At 41.2% G+C, this 19572-nt stretch overlaps 1 protein-coding gene across 1 annotated transcript in view; it reads left to right on the top strand.

Annotated features, from left to right (window-relative positions):
- The window catches only part of SAR1B (secretion associated Ras related GTPase 1B), a 31975-nt gene extending 15072 nt beyond the window's left edge, over positions 1–16903 (top strand). The window contains exons 3-7 of the mRNA XM_081320712.1: positions 1614–1733; positions 4442–4507; positions 6201–6304; positions 14340–14471; positions 14977–16903. Coding sequence (XP_081176838.1) covers positions 1614–1733; positions 4442–4507; positions 6201–6304; positions 14340–14471; positions 14977–15093 — 539 coding nt within the window. The 3' untranslated portion in view covers positions 15094–16903. The remainder of the gene's footprint in view (positions 1–1613; positions 1734–4441; positions 4508–6200; positions 6305–14339; positions 14472–14976) is intronic.
- The last annotated feature ends 2669 nt before the right edge of the window (positions 16904–19572 follow it).

The raw sequence follows: 19572 nt of genomic DNA, 5'->3' as shown, positions 1-19572 counted from the left end.
GAATTAAAGGGTGGGGTGAAGGAGAGAGACAAAATATATCTGATGGATAATGAAAGATGAAGTAGCTTGGCAGCCTCTAAATCTGGCAGTGCCTTTCAGAGACTCGTGCATCACTCAAGTAGGTAGCATGTTATTCCTTTTTTTCAATAAATTGTTTTTTATCTGTCAGTGCCCACACAGGGGGGTAAAAAAAAACTACACAGTTAAGATGGCACCTGTGGCAGGGCAATCAATGTCCTGCCCTTTTGCCGATGTACACAAGATGGAGCTTCAATCAATCACTGTACGTTCTTGACTTTCTTGAAAGGACTCCCTGCCTAGACATTGCTGTTCTGCACTCCTAAAAACTCTTGAACCGGAGATAACAGTAGAGTCCTCAGAGAACTAAAACGTTGTTTCATTTTCATTCTTATTTCACAGAATCACTGAATAATGACTGGCTACTGTTTTGAGGCTTATTTTCAAGTCTCTGTAGAGGAGAGCACACCTTTGCTAATTTACTGAAAGTGCCATTGGTCCTCCTCTTGACAGTACTAAAGTACCCTTGTGTTTCATCTTTGCTGCTTCTCTGCTTAGCTTAGTAACTGAATTTGCCCTTTAGGTTTCTGGGAGCTGCAGCTTTACTGAGAACATACCTTTGGGCAGCAGATCCAAAAATATTTTTTAAAGTTACTGACGAGTACATTATTTTATTCCACTCATTAGCCAAAGAGAATACATGGAATAATCCTGCAATTGAAAGCCTGAAATAGTTTGGCTCTATCCTGAGGCCTTTGGCACACAGTAAGCTAAATTTGCTTTTGGTTTACTGTGATGAGGGAAGATTATTTTATTTATTTATTACATTTATATGCCACCCATTTCACAGTTATAGCAACTATATGCTGCTTCCTTTGTCCCTATAAAAATCTGTGTGAAGTGGCCTTGGTAATATATGTTGCACAAATCCCAATTATCCAAGATGTGATAAAGATGATCATGCCAGAGAGACAAATGTAGGACATTGCCTTATTTTTGGTTAGCCAAGATGTTTGTCCAACTAGTTCAGTATTATTATACAGCAGTGATTCAGGATATCAATTAAGATCTGATTCTTGTATTTGGAGATGTTGGACATGGAACTTGAGTTCTTCTGAATGAGCATTAACTAATATTGTCTTCCCAAATGTTTCTAGTTAAATTTAAATTGAAACATTTATTCTCCTGCAGCTGCATGCCCGTTGTAATATTTAGATCAGATGTAGGAAATGATGGCTCCTTTATGACTTTGTGGACTTCAACTCTTAGAATTCCTGAGCCAGCATGGTTAGTTCAGGAATTATGGTAGCTGAAGTCCACAAATCATAAAAGGACCATCGTTCCCCACCCTTGATTTAAATAATCAGCATGAACTAGAAGGAACATGGTTGGTGTTTTGGTTTGAAGGCTTCAGCAGTCACCTGTCATATTTTAAGCAGCATCTTCCAGAGCAGTGTCTGGATATTTGCATTTAAATTCTAAGAGCACATAGTGCTACACAAAATGCCTAGATATATAAAATGATTTCTTATGCCATTCTGATGATAGTTAAGAAAATTAATTCCTGTTCATCAAATAGTCTCATTCTTTTTCAGGATTATATAAGAAAACAGGTAAACTAGTATTCCTTGGATTGGATAATGCTGGAAAAACTACTCTCTTGCACATGCTTAAAGATGACAGACTGGGACAACATGTCCCCACATTACATCCCAGTAAGTCAATGTTTCTGTTTTAGTTTTAATGTATACTTAGCACTGCTTCAAAACTGAGATGTGCATTGTTAGGTTTTATGCCACCAAGAAGCTTTAGGAGAAGGGTATGAATTATAATGAGTGGTGGCAGTTTCCAAAATTCTTTCTTGATGAGGCACTTAGAGGATGCTCCTCTGTCTTAGTGGTAAGGTATATATTCTCCACTCCAGGCAACTTCAGTATTCATTCATTCATTCATGAAACTAACAGCTGTTGGCTCAGTAGGGAAGATATGTCAGAGGCTGTTCTGTACCAGCCTGCTACCGGCCCTGCAGAAAAGGCAGGGACAACCCCTTTTACAAGAAGGCAAGAGGCTGGAATTACGCCTGCCAAATTTATAGCTACAAAAACAAGACTCGAACCAAGAAACAGGAGCTTTAAGAAACAGGAACTATCCAAGCGGTTGCCTTCAGCAAACCAGCCCTCCCAAACATTCCCCTTATATAGAGTTCAGGGCGTGGCTTCTCTCTGCCTCCTTCTGAGGAGCCCCATTGCCTTCCTCTGTTTACTCCTAATTGACTGCCTCCTGCGTCGGGCGTCCTTGAACAGGGCCAGCTGTGGGTCATCTTCATCCACGCTGTCAGGCTCACACAGCTGGGTCTCCATGGTGACCAAGTGGGAGGGGCCTGGCTGAGGGCTCTCATCAGCAAGATCTTCAACCCCCTCAGCAAGGTCTTCAACACCCCCCTCCTCCTCTGAGTCGTCCGACCCAACTGCCGAACCCACAGGCTGACCCTGAATCACAACAGAGGCACGATGTCAAAGAAGCTTGAAAAGAACTGAACTCAAAACATGAATAAAGTTATTTGCCATAGTAATGAGGATCAGAATGATTCCATTGCTAATGTCTTTATAATCCAGAGGAGAACTCTAGCATAGCATAGCATAGCACAGGTTTATTTGGCCAAGTGTGATTAGGTAAAGGTAAAGGTTCCCCTGCACATGCGTGCTAGTCGTTTCCGACTCTAGGGGCCGGTGCTCATTTCTGTTTCAAAGACGAAGAGCCAGCGCTTGTCCGAGGACATCTCCGTGGTCATGGGGCCGGCATGACTAGACGCCAAAGGCGCACGGAACGCTGTTACCTTCCCACCGTAGTGGTCCCTATTTTTCTACTTGCATTTTTACGTGCTTTCGAACTGCTAGGTTGGCAGAAGCTGGGACGAGTAACAGGCGCTCACTCTGTTACGTGGCACTCGGGATTCGACCCGCCAAACTGCTGACCTTCTGATCAACAAGCTCAGCGTCCTAACCCACTGAGCCAATGACACACAATTTGGCTCCGATGCAGAAGCTCTCAAACCCACAGAGTCATCATCATCATCATCCCAATAAGAGGGATGTAGCAAAGAAGATAATAAGAAGGATAAATAATTATACTATAGCCATACTACATGAGTAAATATACATAGACTTTAGACAGCAGTGTGAGAATTAGGTGTTCAGCAGAGTGATGGCACAAGGAAAAAAACTCCCTGGGTCTAGTTGTTTTGGCATGCAATGCCCTATAGTGCTCTCCCAAGGGGAGGAATTGAAACAGTTTATGTCCAGGATATGAGGGGGTCTGTAGAGATCATCTCAGCCCTCCTTCTCATCTGCGCAATATACAGGTCTTTTATGTAAATTGTAATGCCAAAGAAATCTCCTGCATCTACAGAAGACAAGTTCAATGTTACCTAGTTTTCTACTGTGCCACAAACTTCAATGTACCTTGCTCCCTCCTACTTTTCTAATGTGTCCTGTAGAAAAACTATGTTATGTAAAAAGTAGTCATAGCCAGATGGGCTGTGGGAAACAAACAAAATCTATAATGCGCCAACCAGAGTTTTACAAACTGTATGCAAGCTTTCAAGTTCTTACGACTTGAACAAAGTAGTTAAATGTCAAAAATGTGATTGATTGTCCAACTCTGTACAGGTTATCATATACAGTATCAAACTTTTGGAATACAGAGTTTGACATTTTATGAAGAATGTTGGCTCTAATGAGCCTGGGGAATCAGTTATGAAAATTATCTTACAAAAGTAGAAAGAAAGTAAAACTTAGATGTTAAACAATAAAGTCAAGTTATGTATTTTCTGTCAATCTTTGAAACATCTTTAAACTGTAAGGGGATGTATTTTCATATGGTCTAGATTCAGTAACATATTGAGGAGTTAAACTTCCTCCCGTCTTTCTTTCTTTCTTTCTTTCTTTCTTTCTTTCTTTCTTTCTTTCTTTCTTTCTTTCTTTCTTTCTTTCTTTCTTTCTTTCTTTTTCTTTCTCTCTCTCTCTCTCTCTCTCTCTCTCTTTCTTTCTTTCTTTCTTTCCCTTTCCCTTTCCCTTTCTCTCTACTGCTGATACTAAAAATTATTTTTATTTATAACAATTTCAAATACAAATTTTAAGTATGAAAGAAATCAAATAGGGTTTTATTAAATGTTTGCTGCCACTTACATAAGCAATCAAAAATATCTTACAACAGTAAAAATGAACTGTACAAATATACAAACTGAATTACAATCAAAATTAGTCAAACATTAAAAACTTGATGAAGGAGTTGGAACAGTTATTTTTTTTTTAATTTGTCATAATTTGACCTTGTAATGACATAGGCCATTAACCAACCCAGGGAGGATTTACCAAAAAATGCTTCTTGTTTCTTTAAAAAAAATAATTTCATGTTTCTATAGCTTCGGAAGAGCTGACAATTGCTGGTATGACGTTTACAACTTTTGATCTAGGAGGACATGCTCAAGGTAAGAGAAACAAACAGGGAGAATTCTCACTGGTGTATCTGAATGATGCTAGTTTAATCTTTGTTTTGATGTGCCTTAGGGTGATCATACTACAACTTTTTTCCAGTTCTGAAAATCTTTCTAATATTGCGAATATTTGATTTTAAATTTGCTGTGTAGATATCTTTCTGATGCTTTTTTTCTCATTATAAATGCACATACTAAGTCTAAGCCTTTGTATCCTTTGCATGGGTGAAGGCAACTTAAATGTTGTATCATTGCACCTTCATTATTCTAACACTTTCCAGTCAAATTTCAGCAATTCATTTTTATTTCTAATAATAACAAAGTATGATTACAATTATCTTATGATTTTTAATAGGATAAAATTACACCCACCTTTGGTTTTTGTTGCATTTGAAATAAGATTAAATGAAGACAAATTATTGTAAGATTTGCTCTGCTGTTATAATATTAGAGTAAGCTAATTCCCTAGTCATTCTTACTATGTATTTATATATTTATCAGCTTCGACTTTCAGGGGTTTCAAAATGGTATTTTGTAGAATACATGAAATGCTGCTCCTGAAAGGGTGTGCTATTTAACTTTTTAATACGATATATTAGTAATACAGGTAGCCCTTGATTTACAACAGTTTGTTTAATTACCGTTCAATGTTACAACGGCACTGAAAAATGTGACTTATGACCGTTTTTCACAGCTATGTCCTTTGCAATATCTCTATGATCATGTGATCAAAATTCAGGTGCTTGGCAACTGGTTAATATCTATGACCGTTGCAGCGTCCCAGGATCATGTGATCATCTTTTGCGGCCTTCTGACAAGCAAAGTCAATGGGGAAGCCAGATTCGCTTAATAACCAGATTACTAACTTATCAACGGCAGTGATTCACTTAACAAATGAGGCAAGAAAGGTCATAAAATGGAGCAAAGCTCACTGAACAAATGTCTCACTTAACAGCAAAAGTTTTGGACTCAATTGTGGTCGTACGTCAAGGACTACCTGTACTTACTGGACAGGTTTCTTTAAAATTCCACTTCAAAATATACTTTTTTCAAAGGCTCTTAATACTATATGCTAATTCTACAATAAATCCACAAGAAACTGTAAATGATGTGGTTTTCAGTTTCAAGCCCAGTGCAAAAGAAAAAAAAATCACTTTTCAAAAACCTTTTCACATACATAGATCCCAGTGCCTTTTTCAAAAGTTTATCCAACAGAATGAAATGGCACTGCTGGTAGTGTTCAATTTACATTTATTTGTTTAATGACTGTTCAAAGTTACGATACTGAAAATGTCATATAACTGATCCTAGCACTTATGACCATCACCACATCCCTAGGTTCACATGATCAATATTCGAAGCGCTTGACAGCTGGCGTGTATTTACAATGGCTTCAGTCCTGGGGCTGTGTGATTGCCAATTGTAACCTTCCCAGCTTGCTTCTAACAAGTAAAGTCAATGGGAGAAGACAGCTTCACATAGCAATGGCAGTGATTTGCTTAACAGCTGTGGCAAAAAAGGTTGTAAAATCTGGTCTGGCTCGCTTAACAACCAACTTGCTTAGCAGTGAAAATTCTGGTCCCAATTATGGTCATTAGTCAAGGAGTACCTGTAACATCTATGAATACAGTAACAAGAGTTACCGGCAATTTTCTGTTGCAATCTCTTTTATAACCCTTTTTATTAGCTCGCAGGGTTTGGAAAAACTATCTGCCTGCCATCAATGGCATTGTCTTTCTAGTGGACTGTGCGGATCATGAAAGATTGGCTGAATCTAAGGAAGAACTTGATGTGAGTTTATGTGTATTTAGCACTTATTAAAATACAGATTAAAAGCTCATCATTGTGATGACTGAGGGGAAAGCAACAAAACTTTTATGATACAAAATTTGTGTGGATATCTGTTGTGTCATTGCGGGAAAAACCAGTTTTATTTATTTTATTTATTTTAATTCCATTTATATCCCACCCTTCTCCGAAGACTCAGGGCGGCTTACAAACTTAGCAGTAGCCTTCATTCTATGTATATGCCTGCTTATTAGGGCTTTCACACAACCCCCAAGCGGCATTATTACAAAGTCAGCTTAATTGCCCCCAACAATCTGGGTCCTCATTTTACCTACCTCGGAAGGATGGAAGGCTGAGTCAACCTTGAGCCTGGTGGGATGCGAACCTGCACTAATTGCAGGCAGCTGGTGTTACTTAAGGAGGCATTAGCCCACTGCTCCACCAAGGCTCTGTACTATTATCCTTTACTTTTCCTTAAATCTGGGTTAGTAAAGTTGGAATTGTCAAAAGTCACAGACCAGGAGGTTCACAATTTGCCCAATAAGAATTGTGTTCTTGGGTATGAAACTTCTCCCTACTAAAGAATGTATTTGATCAACAGAAGATGTTCAAGGCCCATAACGTATATTCTATGTCTACTGTATTATATATGATGTAAACATTCCCTTGAGTGTATATGTTAACAGCACAAAAGTATCGTCAAAGCATATATATAGGAAAGCCGCCTGACAGGAATACACGCGGGAACTTTGACAGCTGTCAAAGTTCCCCGTACTGCGCAGGCGCCTCCACTGACAGCTCGCGGCTGTCAAACTCCGGACCGTGAAGAAGACTGAGCTGTCAAAGCGTCCGCCACACTGCGCAGGCGCAGCCACTGACAGCTCGCGGCTGTCAAAACACCACACCACGAGGAAGCCGGAGCTGTCAACAGAAGACGACGCCGATTGGTCCCTGCCTGACACGGCGCCAAAATAAATACATCTGATTGGTCCTCGCTACCAGCTGCCGGCTATAAAAGCCGGACAAGTTATTCTCTGTTTGTCTTGCTCTAATAAACTTGTTGTTAAACTAGCCTGTCGTCCCGAGCGGTCCTTCGGCTACTTCACTGGCGACGAGGATGGGATCGCTCCGGAGCTGAAGTCACGGCCGAGGAAGAGAGTTCCCGGCAAGAGCTGACACGGAAGTTTTAACTTCCATCGGAGCAACCCAGGACCGGACGACATGGCAAACTTCGGCCGTGTGAGGGAGTTTGATACCCGCCATCCCGAGAGATGGCAATCACACCTCGGCCAAGTTGAAGGATTTCTTCTCGTCAGTAAGATCACTGACGACCGAGCAAAGGCCGCCGCCCTGCTGTACATCAGCGGGCCCCCGGTGTACGACGCAGCCGTCGGGCTGTTCAGCCCAGTGCCCATCACGGAAGTCTCCTACGCGGACCTGGTGGACCAGCTGAACAAGTATTACATGCCGGCTCGCTCGGAACTGTACTGGCGGGTGCAATTCGCACAAAAGAAACAACGGCAGGACGAGCCCGCCAACGAGTTCATCGCTGGGGTCAGACACGCCGCGCGGAACTGCTGCTTCCCCGACCTGGAAGACCGCATCAGAGATCAGGTGGTGATCGGTCTGAGGGACGAGAAGCTACAAAAAAAACTGACGTCCAAACCCGACATGAATCTGGCTGAGCTGACCAGGGAGATCATGGCATACGAACACAGCCACAAAAAGAAGCCGACGAACACGACCCCAGAGTCCCCGGCGACCGTCTACCAGGAAAGCGCAACCTTCAGCGACAGCGGAGAGTCGGTAGATTTCACCGATGGAGAAGCCCTACAGCGCAGGATGGAGCACCGACAGCCGAGGAGGGGAAAAACGTCGGACCGCCGAGGATCCAGGGACCCTCCACCGCCACCCCCACGTTACGTGCAACGAGCCGCCTGTGCCAGCTGCGGGGGCAACCATGCCCGTGGAAACTGCCGCTTTAGGAACGCAAAATGCCACAACTGCGGGAAGACTGGCCACATCAAGCCGGTGTGCCGCAGCAAGGGCCGGGACAACGTCAATGAGGTGGAGGCAAACCCCCCAGGTAGGCCAGCTGCCCAGGACAACAGGGAAACCCCACCAGGCAACCGGGTTGAGACAATCGATAGGGTAAACTGCATAAGTTCCAAGGTTAAGGTCTGGGTCAGAATTCAGGGGGTGCCTTGCCACATGGAGGTGGATTCAGGGTCAGCGGTCTCCTTAATTTCGCTAACTACTTATCAGGAGATCTGTCAGAAAGGCCGAAGACAAATTCCCCTGAAACAAACTCTGGTTCACCTTGCAGACTTCCAGAAGACCCCTATTCCGTTGGAAGGGAAAGCCAAGGTCCTTGTACAGTATAAGGGGTTCAAAGGCACCCTAGAGGTTTTAGTTACGCCAGGGAACCGTACCAACTTGATAGGGCTTAACTGGTTCACTCCACTAGGCATCGCCTTATCAGGGGTTAATACCATTCAAACACCCAGCCTGGAAGCCGTTTGCGAAAAGTACGCCGACGTTTTCGAGGGCACTTTAGGGAAATATACAGGTCCCCCCATTTCCCTGCAATTAAATCCAGCAATCCAACCAATTAAAATAAGAGCTAGGAGGGTACCTTTTGCCCTCAAAGAAAAAATTGAAAACGAGCTTGACCGACTCGTGAGTCTAGGGGTGCTAGAGCCAACAGATGGGGGAACCTGGGAGACCCCTATTGTCACCCCAATCAAACCTAATGGCGAAGTGAGAGTATGCGCTGACTATAAGGCGACAGTCAACCTAGCCCTCAGCCCCCATGCTTACCCGGTGCCAGCGGTAAGGGACGTATTTGCTTCCATCCGCTCTGGCACCATTTTCGCCAAGCTTGACCTCTCGCAGGCGTATTTACAGCTGCCTGTCACAGACGACACCGCGGAAGCGCAAACTATTGTCACCCACCGCGGTGCTTTTAAAGTTAAGAGGCTTCAGTTCGGCATATCTGCAGCCCCGGGTATCTTCCAGGGTATCATGGAAAAGACCCTGAAAGGAATACCCGGGGTCTGCCCCTATTTCGACGATGTTCTCATCGCCGGAGAAAATGAAGCTAGTTTAGCTGACAGGCTGTCAGCTGTGCTGAGCCGGCTCAGAGAAGCCGGTCTCAAACTTAAGCGGGAAAAGTGCTCCATTGGAGTCACTTCTACAGAATTCCTAGGGTATAAAATCGATAGCCAGGGCATCCACCCCACCTCTGAGAAACTAAGGGCTATTCAAACCGCACCCAGCCCTAGGAATAAGCAAGAGCTTCAATCCTTTTTGGGACTGTTAAACTTTTACCATGCTTTCATTCCCCACAAAGCCACTATTGCAGAGCCTCTCCATAGACTCCTCGACAAGGGTACAACTTGGTCCTGGACCAAGGAACATGAAAATAGTTTCCAATCGTTAAAAAAGATCATCTGTCAAAGCTCAACCATCACCCTTTTCAGAGAAGACACCCCAATATGCATCGCTTGCGATGCCTCTCCCTACGGAATTGGGGCAGTCTTAAGTCACCTATTCGAGGACGGCACACAAAGACCCATAGCCTTCTATTCTCGCACTCTGACCAAAGCTGAAAGAAACTATGCACAAATTGACAGGGAAGCCCTAGCGATAGTAGCAGGGGTCAAAAAATTTCATGATTATCTGTATGGAAGACCATTTACGATATTTACAGATCACAAACCCCTGCTAGGCATATTTACTTGGAATAAAATTACACCACAAATTCTCTCCCCGAGAATCTTAAGATGGTCAACGTTCTTAGCAGCCTATTCTTATCAACTAATACATAAACCAGGTAAGGAATTGGGACATGCTGACTGCCTCAGCAGACTGCCCATACAAACCAGGGACTCAGATCCAGCCCCAGCCAGCCTAATTTTAGCAATCTCTCAGCTTCCAGAATGCCCCTTGACGGCAAACATTATAGCTAATAATTCAGCAAAAGATAAAATACTTGCCAGAGTCCTCAAATGGGCCACAACAGGGTGGCCAGCTCAAAACCCACAACCCCAATTCCAACCTTATTATAACAGGAAAAACGAGATTTCAACACATAGAGGATGCCTGCTATGGGGAAATAGGGTCATCATACCAGAGAAAAACATAGACCAAACATTACACATATTACATGAGGGGCACCCTGGAATTGTAAAAATGAAGGCAATGGCTAGAAGTTATGTATGGTGGCCTGGCATAGATAAACAAATTGAAAAGTATGTGGGTGGGTGTTATACCTGTCAGGAGACCAGGAGCGAACCCCCCCAGGCACCGATCCATAAATGGGAGACTACAAGGAACCCTTGGTCACGTATACATATAGATTTTGCAGGACCTATCCAGGGCCAAAGTTTCTTAATAGCAGTAGACAGCTATTCCAAATGGCTGGAAGTCACGCCCCTTAGAAAAACAACGTCCGCAGCCACTATTCAAGCCTTAAGAAAAATATTCGCAACGCACGGCCTACCTGACACCATAGTTTCCGACAATGGACCTCAATTCACCTCTCGTGAATTTCAGATCTTCGCTACGAAGAATTGTATTAGGCTGGTCACGTCGGCGCCGTTCCACCCGTCGTCGAACGGAATGGCTGAAATTATGGTACGATCCACGAAAGAAGCATTAAAAAAATTCGTTAAAGGGAACTGGCAGAGGCGACTCAGCCAGTTCCTCTTATCACAACACACAATGCCATGCTCCACAACGGGCAAATCACCGGCGGAATTAAGATGGGGGAGGAGGCTAATAACACGTCTCGACAGACTGCACCCCGACACATACCCAGAAGAAAAACAGCACCCCCACCCCGGCCGCACACTCAAACCTGGTCAATTAATATGGGCAAGATCATACACAGATAAAAACAAGTGGGTTCAAGGGACAGTAATAAAACAAACAGGGCCCATCTCATACCTCATAGCTACGCAGGCACAGGGCAACATACGCCGCCATATTGACCAGCTCAGACCCAGACAACCGCCACACAATTCCGAGCAACCAACCAACGCCGACTTACAACCCCCTCCGGAAATGCTGCCTATCCCAAACCAGGAAGTTGAACACCAAAACGAAGAACCAGAACCAGACCATCCACCACCCCTTCGCCGATCATCCAGGAATCGAAGACCACCCACCTACCTAAAGGACTATCAGTGGGCAGGGTCAAACATCCAAGAGGAAAGAAACGCACCAGGGGAGGGGTAAGGGGTGTATTATATATGATGTAAACATTCCCTTGAGTGTATATGTTAACAGCACAAAAGTATCGTCAAAGCATATATATAGGAAAGCCGCCTGACAGGAATACACGCGGGAACTTTGACAGCTGTCAAAGTTCCCCGTACTGCGCAGGCGCCTCCACTGACAGCTCGCGGCTGTCAAACTCCGGACCGTGAAGAAGACTGAGCTGTCAAAGCGTCCGCCACACTGCGCAGGCGCAGCCACTGACAGCTCGCGGCTGTCAAAACACCACACCACGAGGAAGCCGGAGCTGTCAACAGAAGACGACGCCGATTGGTCCCTGCCTGACACGGCGCCAAAATAAATACATCTGATTGGTCCTCGCTACCAGCTGCCGGCTATAAAAGCCGGACAAGTTATTCTCTGTTTGTCTTGCTCTAATAAACTTGTTGTTAAACTAGCCTGTCGTCCCGAGCGGTCCTTCGGCTACTTCATCTACGTTCTAGAGGAAGCTTGACCATGTTTCTTATTTCATAGCATTACTGGAAAGTAATATGCACTGCGAGATCAATTTTTCATCTCTTTGCAAGCCATTGTAGGAAAATATTGAAGAGCATTTTATGTTTCATAACATAAATAAATGGACTTTTTAAAATATTTCTGGAAAAAAATAACTAGTTATCTTCTCATAATTTTAATAGTTACCACTCATTATTATATATAAGTCATGTTATAATCTGATTGGACTTAAAATGATATTAAATGATCACATGACCATATCATATGCGTCAGTGAATCTTCAACAGCTCTGGCTTAGAAAAACTGATCCTTACAAATACATTGGGGGGGGGTCGAATTTACCCTGAATACAATTTTTGATGAATCAATTCTAATCTTAGCTTGATTGATACCATTTTAACATTTTAAGATAGGAATCCATTTTGGGGGCTTTGTTATACAGTTGCAAGAAAAAGTATGTGAACCCTTTGGGATTACGTGGAGTTTTGCCTGAATTGGCCATAAAATGCGCTCTAAACGTCATGTAAGTCACAACAATAGAAAAACACAGTCTGCTTAAAATAATACTACACAAACATTAGCTGTTGTCATGTTTTAATTGAACATAAGATGGAAACATTCACAGTGCCGGGTGGAAAAAGTATGTGAACCTTTGGACTTAATAACTGGTTGACCCTCCTTTGGCAGCAATAACCTCAACCAAATGTTTCCTGTAGTTGCAGATCAGACCTGCACAACGATCTGGAGTAATTTTGGACCATTCCTCTGCACAAAACTGTTTCAGTGTAGCAATATTCTTGGGATGTCTGGTGTGAATCGCTCTCTTAAGGTCATGCCACAGCATTTCAATCAGGTTGAGGTCAGGACTCTGACTGGGCCACTCCAGAAGGCGTATTCTGTTCTGTTGAAGCCATTGTTTTGTTGAATTACTTGTATGCTTTGGGTCATTGTCCTGTTGCATCACCCATCCTCTGCGGAGCTTCAGTTGGCAGACAGATGGTCATACGTTTTCCTGCAAAATGTCCTGATAAACTCTGGAATTCATTTTCCCATCAATGACAACAATCCGTCCAGGCCCTGAGGCAGCAAAGCAGCCCCAAACCATGATGCTCCCTCTGCCATGTTTTACAGTGGGGATGAGGTTTTGATGTTGGTGTGCTGTGCCTTTTTTTCTCCACACATAGTGTTGTGTGTTTTCCCCAAACAACTCAATTTTGGTTTCATCTGTCCACAGTATATTTTGCCAGTAGTGCTGTGGAACATCCAGGTGCTCTTTTGCAAACTTCAAATGTGCTGCAATATTTTTTTTGGACAGCAATGGCTTCCTCCGTGGTGTCCTCCCATGTACTCCATTCTTGTTTAATTTTTTCCTTATTGTAGATATGTCAACAAAAATGTTAGCTGTGCCAGAGATTTCTGTAGGTCTTTAGCTGACACTCTAGGATTCTTCCTTTACCTCATTAAGCATTATGCGCTGTGCTCTTGCAGTCATTTTTACAGGACGACCACGCCTAGGGAGAGTAGCAACAGTGCTAAACTTTCTCCATTTGTAGACAGTCTGTCTTACCGTGGACACATGAACATCAAGGCTTTTGGAGATACTTTTGTAACCCTTTCCAGCTTCATGCAAGTCAACAATTCTTGATCGTAAGTCTTCTGAGAGCTCTTTTCTGCGAGGCATGCTTCACATCAGACAGTGCTTCTTGAGACCAGTAAACCCAAAACAGGTGTGTTTTTTTAAAGGGCAGGATGGCTGTCAGCAACACATCCAATATCATCACACTGGTTGGAGTCAAGGTTGGCTCACTCCTGGCTCCAATTAGATCTTGGAGAAGTCATTAGGCTAGGGTTTCACATACTTTTTCCACCCTGCACTGTGAATGTTTCCATCTTATGTTCAATTAAAACATGGCAACAGCTAATGTTTGTGTAGTATTATTTTAAGCAGACTGTGTTTTTCTATTGTTGTGACTTACATGACGTTTAGAGTGCATTTTATGGCCAATTCATGCAAAACTCCACGTAATCCCAAAGGGTTCACATACTTTTTCTTGCAACTGTATATCATATTTGATCCTCGTTTAATTTTATGAAGTAGAATCACATGGAAAAAGCCATTTTGTATACAGTATATCTGACTCTTCCTACTTATTTTAATGTTCAAGACATCTGGAAGTCAGTCAGCATAGATACTTTTGAATACCTATACTTCAGAAAGTCTTCAGAGGTTTCTCCATGTCCTTCTATTTTGTACTGATTATATGAAACCTAAAATATTGAAAGTTTCTTCATTTCTTCATAGGCATTAATGACGGATGAAACTGTTGCTAACGTGCCTATCCTAATTCTTGGCAACAAGATTGACAGACCAGAAGCCATCAGTGAAGAGAGGTTACGAGAAATGTTTGGTTTGTATGGCCAGACAACAGGAAAGGTATGTGCCTTTTTCCATAACACTAAACTCTGGGATTCAGTCTCTTAGCCATGTTTTTCTCATGTATTTCTGTACTCTGCTTTTTTTCTAGCTTGTCCAACATTCTGTAACAATTCCATATTTCTAATGCAGTTTAATAATATCTCAGGAATTCAGTTGTAACAAGTTTGTTGGATTTTTATCTAATTCATTATCTAATTGTGTTATTTACAATTTATTTAAAAGTAAATTTCTCCTTTTTTTCCTTGTAAAACTATTGCCAGGTACATGTTGCCTGCCTAGAAAGTAAAGAGATACCTATAACCAAACTATTTCTGTCCAGGAATAGTTATACATAGAATATAGAATATTCTTTAGTGGCCAAATGTGGTTGGACATTAGATAAAAAGAGCTACAAGAGTTAAAGGTGGTCAACACTATCAAATAATACTGTTGGGCATTGTCTTCCTGTAAAGAAAACTCTATCAAGAATTCTTGACTGAATTTGCACCCTCTTTTTTTTCAGGGGAATGTCTCAGTGAAGGAATTGAACACTCGGCCCTCAGAAGTTTTCATGTGCAGTGTGTTAAAGAGACAAGGTTACGGGGAAGGATTCCGCTGGATGGCACAATACATTGATTAATGCCGAATTCACATTACTACACACTATCCAAACCTGTTCATGTTCTGATCAATCAGTGTACATAACTTGAACTTAACAGACTTTGGTTACAAAAGCGTATTTTTTTTATTGTATCAATTGTGTTAAATTTTAAGTGTAAAGGCTGAAAACAGATTTTAAGCAAGTTTGTCAATTTGGATCTTGTAACGTTAGTCTCTAGGCCTATCAAACCACCTTCTTTTTGAATTAACTTATATGTTGTCTGCAGTTCTTACCCATTTTTGTTTTTAGCTTTCCAACACAGTATGTTTTTTGAATGCACTTTTTAACAGCTCAAACTTACAGACTTGTTGGTCCTATTTAATGCTCATCATGTTAAATTTTTAGGTATTTTTTTCAGAACCAATTTTATAAATGTAAAGTGAATAACGACTTCTCAAAGGATAGTAATGAATAAGCTTTATGAATAATTGCATGATGCCTTACGGTTTTCAATAATATACTTTCTTATGCAACGTCATGCAATAAAACTAAATCCCATTTCGTGGCATCTTTAATGGGGAAATGTTTCGTTTTAACGTGTCTTAACCTAGTAAATACGTTTTAAAATGTGAATCTGTGGGTAGTTTTCTAAAATGCAGTATAATTTCTGTGTACTGTAGACTTTTTATATTATTTATTTGATTATCTTTATGCTGGGAATGAATCGCACTAACGTTATCCATGCTTGTGGATGTAAATGTTCAGTCACTGTTTTTTACACTGTACAGAAAGAAGCACTACTGTATGGTCTCGTTGTGTAGTGCACTGTGTAGTGCTAGTGAGTGCCAGAGTGCAGCTTTTTAGAAAACCATTGGGTTGGTACTGCAAATACACATTTAGAAGCCTTGCTCCTGTGTGAATTATCTTACTGGATTGAGTATGGTGTAGCCTGCTGTCTTCCCCACTGCTCTGAGCACAGCTTTGTCACAGCATTCACACAACTTGTCAAAGGTTGCAAAAGGTGACTGCCATCCAAGTGGGATGGAGAACAGGTCAGTACTTTGTTGCCATCCTTGATGATAGAGATGGAATTTTGTTTTTTTTATTTTCTTTTAACTACATATCTATTAATAAACGGAGAGTGGTCATTCAGAGAAGGAGCTGTGTATAAACTTCCTGGGTGTTTTTTTAAAATTTACCATTGCCACAAAGTTCCATATTTTGATTTTTTTTTAAAAAAAAAACCCCAAAAATGGATTTAGGAAATGAAAAAAAATACCCTTAGAGCAGTCAATCGCTCTAAGAATCCTAGCGGCCTTGCATGCAGTTTCTTTCACTGGTGGAGCCAAGTGTTCAGATGGCCCAGGGAGCCCTCTATGGGTCATGTTTGAAACTGCTTTCCTTTCCTTCTCCCTTCAGTCCAGATGCTGATTAAGATTCATGTGCTAGATTTAAAAGTGAATGGAGAGAAGGCCTCACGCACAGATTGGAGTTGTTAGACTGCCTTGTGTAAAGCCTTGGAGGTAGGGTTTTTGAAGGACTATAATTATTTTTATTATATATACTTATTATCAGGAAATAAGCTTTTCACTGATGCGCACCCCGCTGCCTTTTCAGAAGAGCTGGAAATGAGAGCATAAAGGACAAAGTTGATATGGTCACTGGTATCTTGCGGAGTTATAGTACAGTACAGGTAGTCTTCAATTTATGACCATTGTTTTAACAACCATTCAGAGGTACTGAAAAAAGTAACTTACAACCAGTTCTCGCACTTATAACCCTTATAGAGTTCCCATAGTCCCATGATCGAAATTCAGGTGTTTCTGAAGCCAGCATATATTTACAATTGTTGCCGTATCTTGGGGTGGGGTGGGGTGGGTCACATGGTCCTTATTTAGGAGGCTTCTGACGAACAAAGTCAATGGGGGGGTGGGGAAGCCAGATTTGCTTAAAGACTATGGTGAGTCACTTAACAAACGTGACAAAAAAGATCCTAAACTCACTTAACCGCATCCCATCCCAATCGTGATCTACCTGTATACAAATATAATATTTAAAAATTGTTCAAGTATACGCTTAACCTTAAGAAGGCAATTATATTTTTGGGAAGATACTAACCCCCCCCCCACCACCATACACCAGATTAAACTTTATACTTCTGATAAAGGAGATCTTGACTATTAAATCAATTTGTTTATACTGCCTGTAGCTCTCATTTTGCATGCTGTTGGTCTTCTATAGCTTTAATCAAAGCAAGCATTTTAGTTTTTCTCCCCTTTCATTCAAAATGCTTTTAGAATCTGAAGAAATCTTTTTTAGTAGACACTTCATAAAATTAGAATGATCAATCAGTATTAGAGGGAACTAGCATCTTGATTTTAATTTTTGCAAAGGAATTAGAGAAATGGTTTGCTCCTGCTGGTATCTGGAAATGTTATCTTCCTTGATTCTTTATTTTAATTGTTACACTTCCAGACCTATAAAAGAAGGGCACAATAGTTCTTTCAATATTTGATCTTGTGTAGCCATCTCAAGATACACCCAACTGAATGCAGAATGAGGTGCTGGATGGAGTCACTGAAGCAATAGGCGTGAGCCTAAATGGACTCCAGAAGATGGTAGAGGACAGGAAGGCCTGGAGGAACGTTGTCCATAGGGTCGCGATGGGTCGGACACAACAGCTTATTTTAATGTGTTCTCATTTAATCTGTTCTTGTGTTCTCATGTGTTCCTATAACACATAAGAAGCCTTTTCTTCAAGCAAAATAATGTGTGGATAAAGTCTTTTGGATACAATATAAAATACATTTGTAGAATGGTTACTTATCACTACTAGTTGGATCTCTCCTCTGCCATAGTGAACCTGGCAAGTTTTCCAACTACATTTTTAATTCATCCTTGTTAGGTTTTACTTTTATTTCAATATTTCTAATGGTTGTCTCTTAAATAAAAAGGTGCAAAACAGTGAACATTGCTTTGCAACTTGCTGAATCAGATATTATAGCAAGTTGTCTCCAAGATACAAAATTGTAAATAGCAACTGTTTATTTCTCACCTTTTGCTCTGGAATGCAATCACTGTTCCATGCCTTCAAAGTTACAAGTGGGTAGTTGCCGTTTAATGTGGCAAAGCAAATACAGCAACTCAAGATTGCCAATTGCTAACCAAACTAACATGGAGTAGATTTGCTATCTTGCAGTGGTTAAAAAAAACTAGAGGTAGTCTTTGACTTACAAGCACAATTGTGCAGAATTTCTGTTACCAAGCAAGACGGTTGTTAAGGGGTGACACCCAATTTTATTACCATTTTTGCCATAGCTATTAAGCAAAACACTGCAATTATCAAGTAAATCATGTGATTGTTAAATAATCCAACTTCCTGACTGACTGCTTATCAGAAGCTGACTGGGAAAGGTCACAGATGACAGTCAAATAACCCCAGGTTGCTGCAACTGTCATAAATACATGCTGGTTGCCAAGCACCCAATTTTTGATTATGTGACTATGGGGGTGCTGAAATGGTCATAAATATGAGGACTGTTGTTGTAACTTTGAATAATTGCTAAATGAATAGTTGTAAGTTGAGAACTATTTATATTGCATCAGACATGTTATTGACATAACAGGAATGCCCCACTGGACTTCTAACATAAAAAACTTGCTTATTGTTTGTTTCTCATCCCATTTTCAGGGCTGCTTAATGCAAAAGGGAAACTTTTTTATACAGAGAGAGAGATTCCTTTCTTTGTAGGAAACCGCATGAATTCCACACACAGTGGAGTGATATGCACCCAGGACAGGCATCATTGTTGTGGTTTATGAACTAAACACATTCATCATCATCAGAATTCATACAGTTTCTTCCATTAGGCTTTCTGTAGAAGTAATTTAAGTTGCAGTTTTAACATCTTACTATGTTTCAAGCAAGTGCATAAGGCCAATCTTTTTCTGTTTTAATCCTCTCTGCTAGAATAGTGTTTCAGTATTTACCAAAAAGGAAATAAATACAAATGTACAAAATGACTTTTTCTATGACTTAAATGGGAATTGCTTGTGTGATACGAAGGAATCTTCACCTTTCCTTGCCACTTCTTTCAATATGGAACAATTTCAGTCCATTTAAAAGTTAATAGTTCCCAAAATTGTTCAGTCGTTAATTCTGTGTGTGTCTGCAACAACGTTTCCCCCACTGTGGGGTGGCTTGTTAAATAGCTTTCATTTAAAGGACAGCAACCGTGTGCTGAAAAAAATAAAATTAACTAATAAAATGCTCATATGAAATATGCCTAATTTAATATGTATTCCTAGAATTTCATCTTTCCCCTGCTTGCCAAAGCTTGTTTTTGAGACAAAGAGAAAAACATGCTGCAATTATTGATTTAAATTTAAATGTTGATTGCAGCATACCGTGGTATTTAATTATGCCCTAATTACCAGCATTGGATCTAGATCTACTAGGGCAGAAAATAACTGACTGGCAAAAGAATACATATATTTCATCTTTATCTTTATAAATCA

Source organism: Vipera berus (assembly GCF_964194415.1).
Source record: "Vipera berus genome assembly, chromosome: 2".
In the NCBI taxonomy this organism is placed as follows: domain Eukaryota; kingdom Metazoa; phylum Chordata; class Lepidosauria; order Squamata; family Viperidae; genus Vipera; species Vipera berus.
Note: the sequence above shows the minus strand (reverse complement) of the source record. Positions and strands in the feature narration are given on the sequence as shown.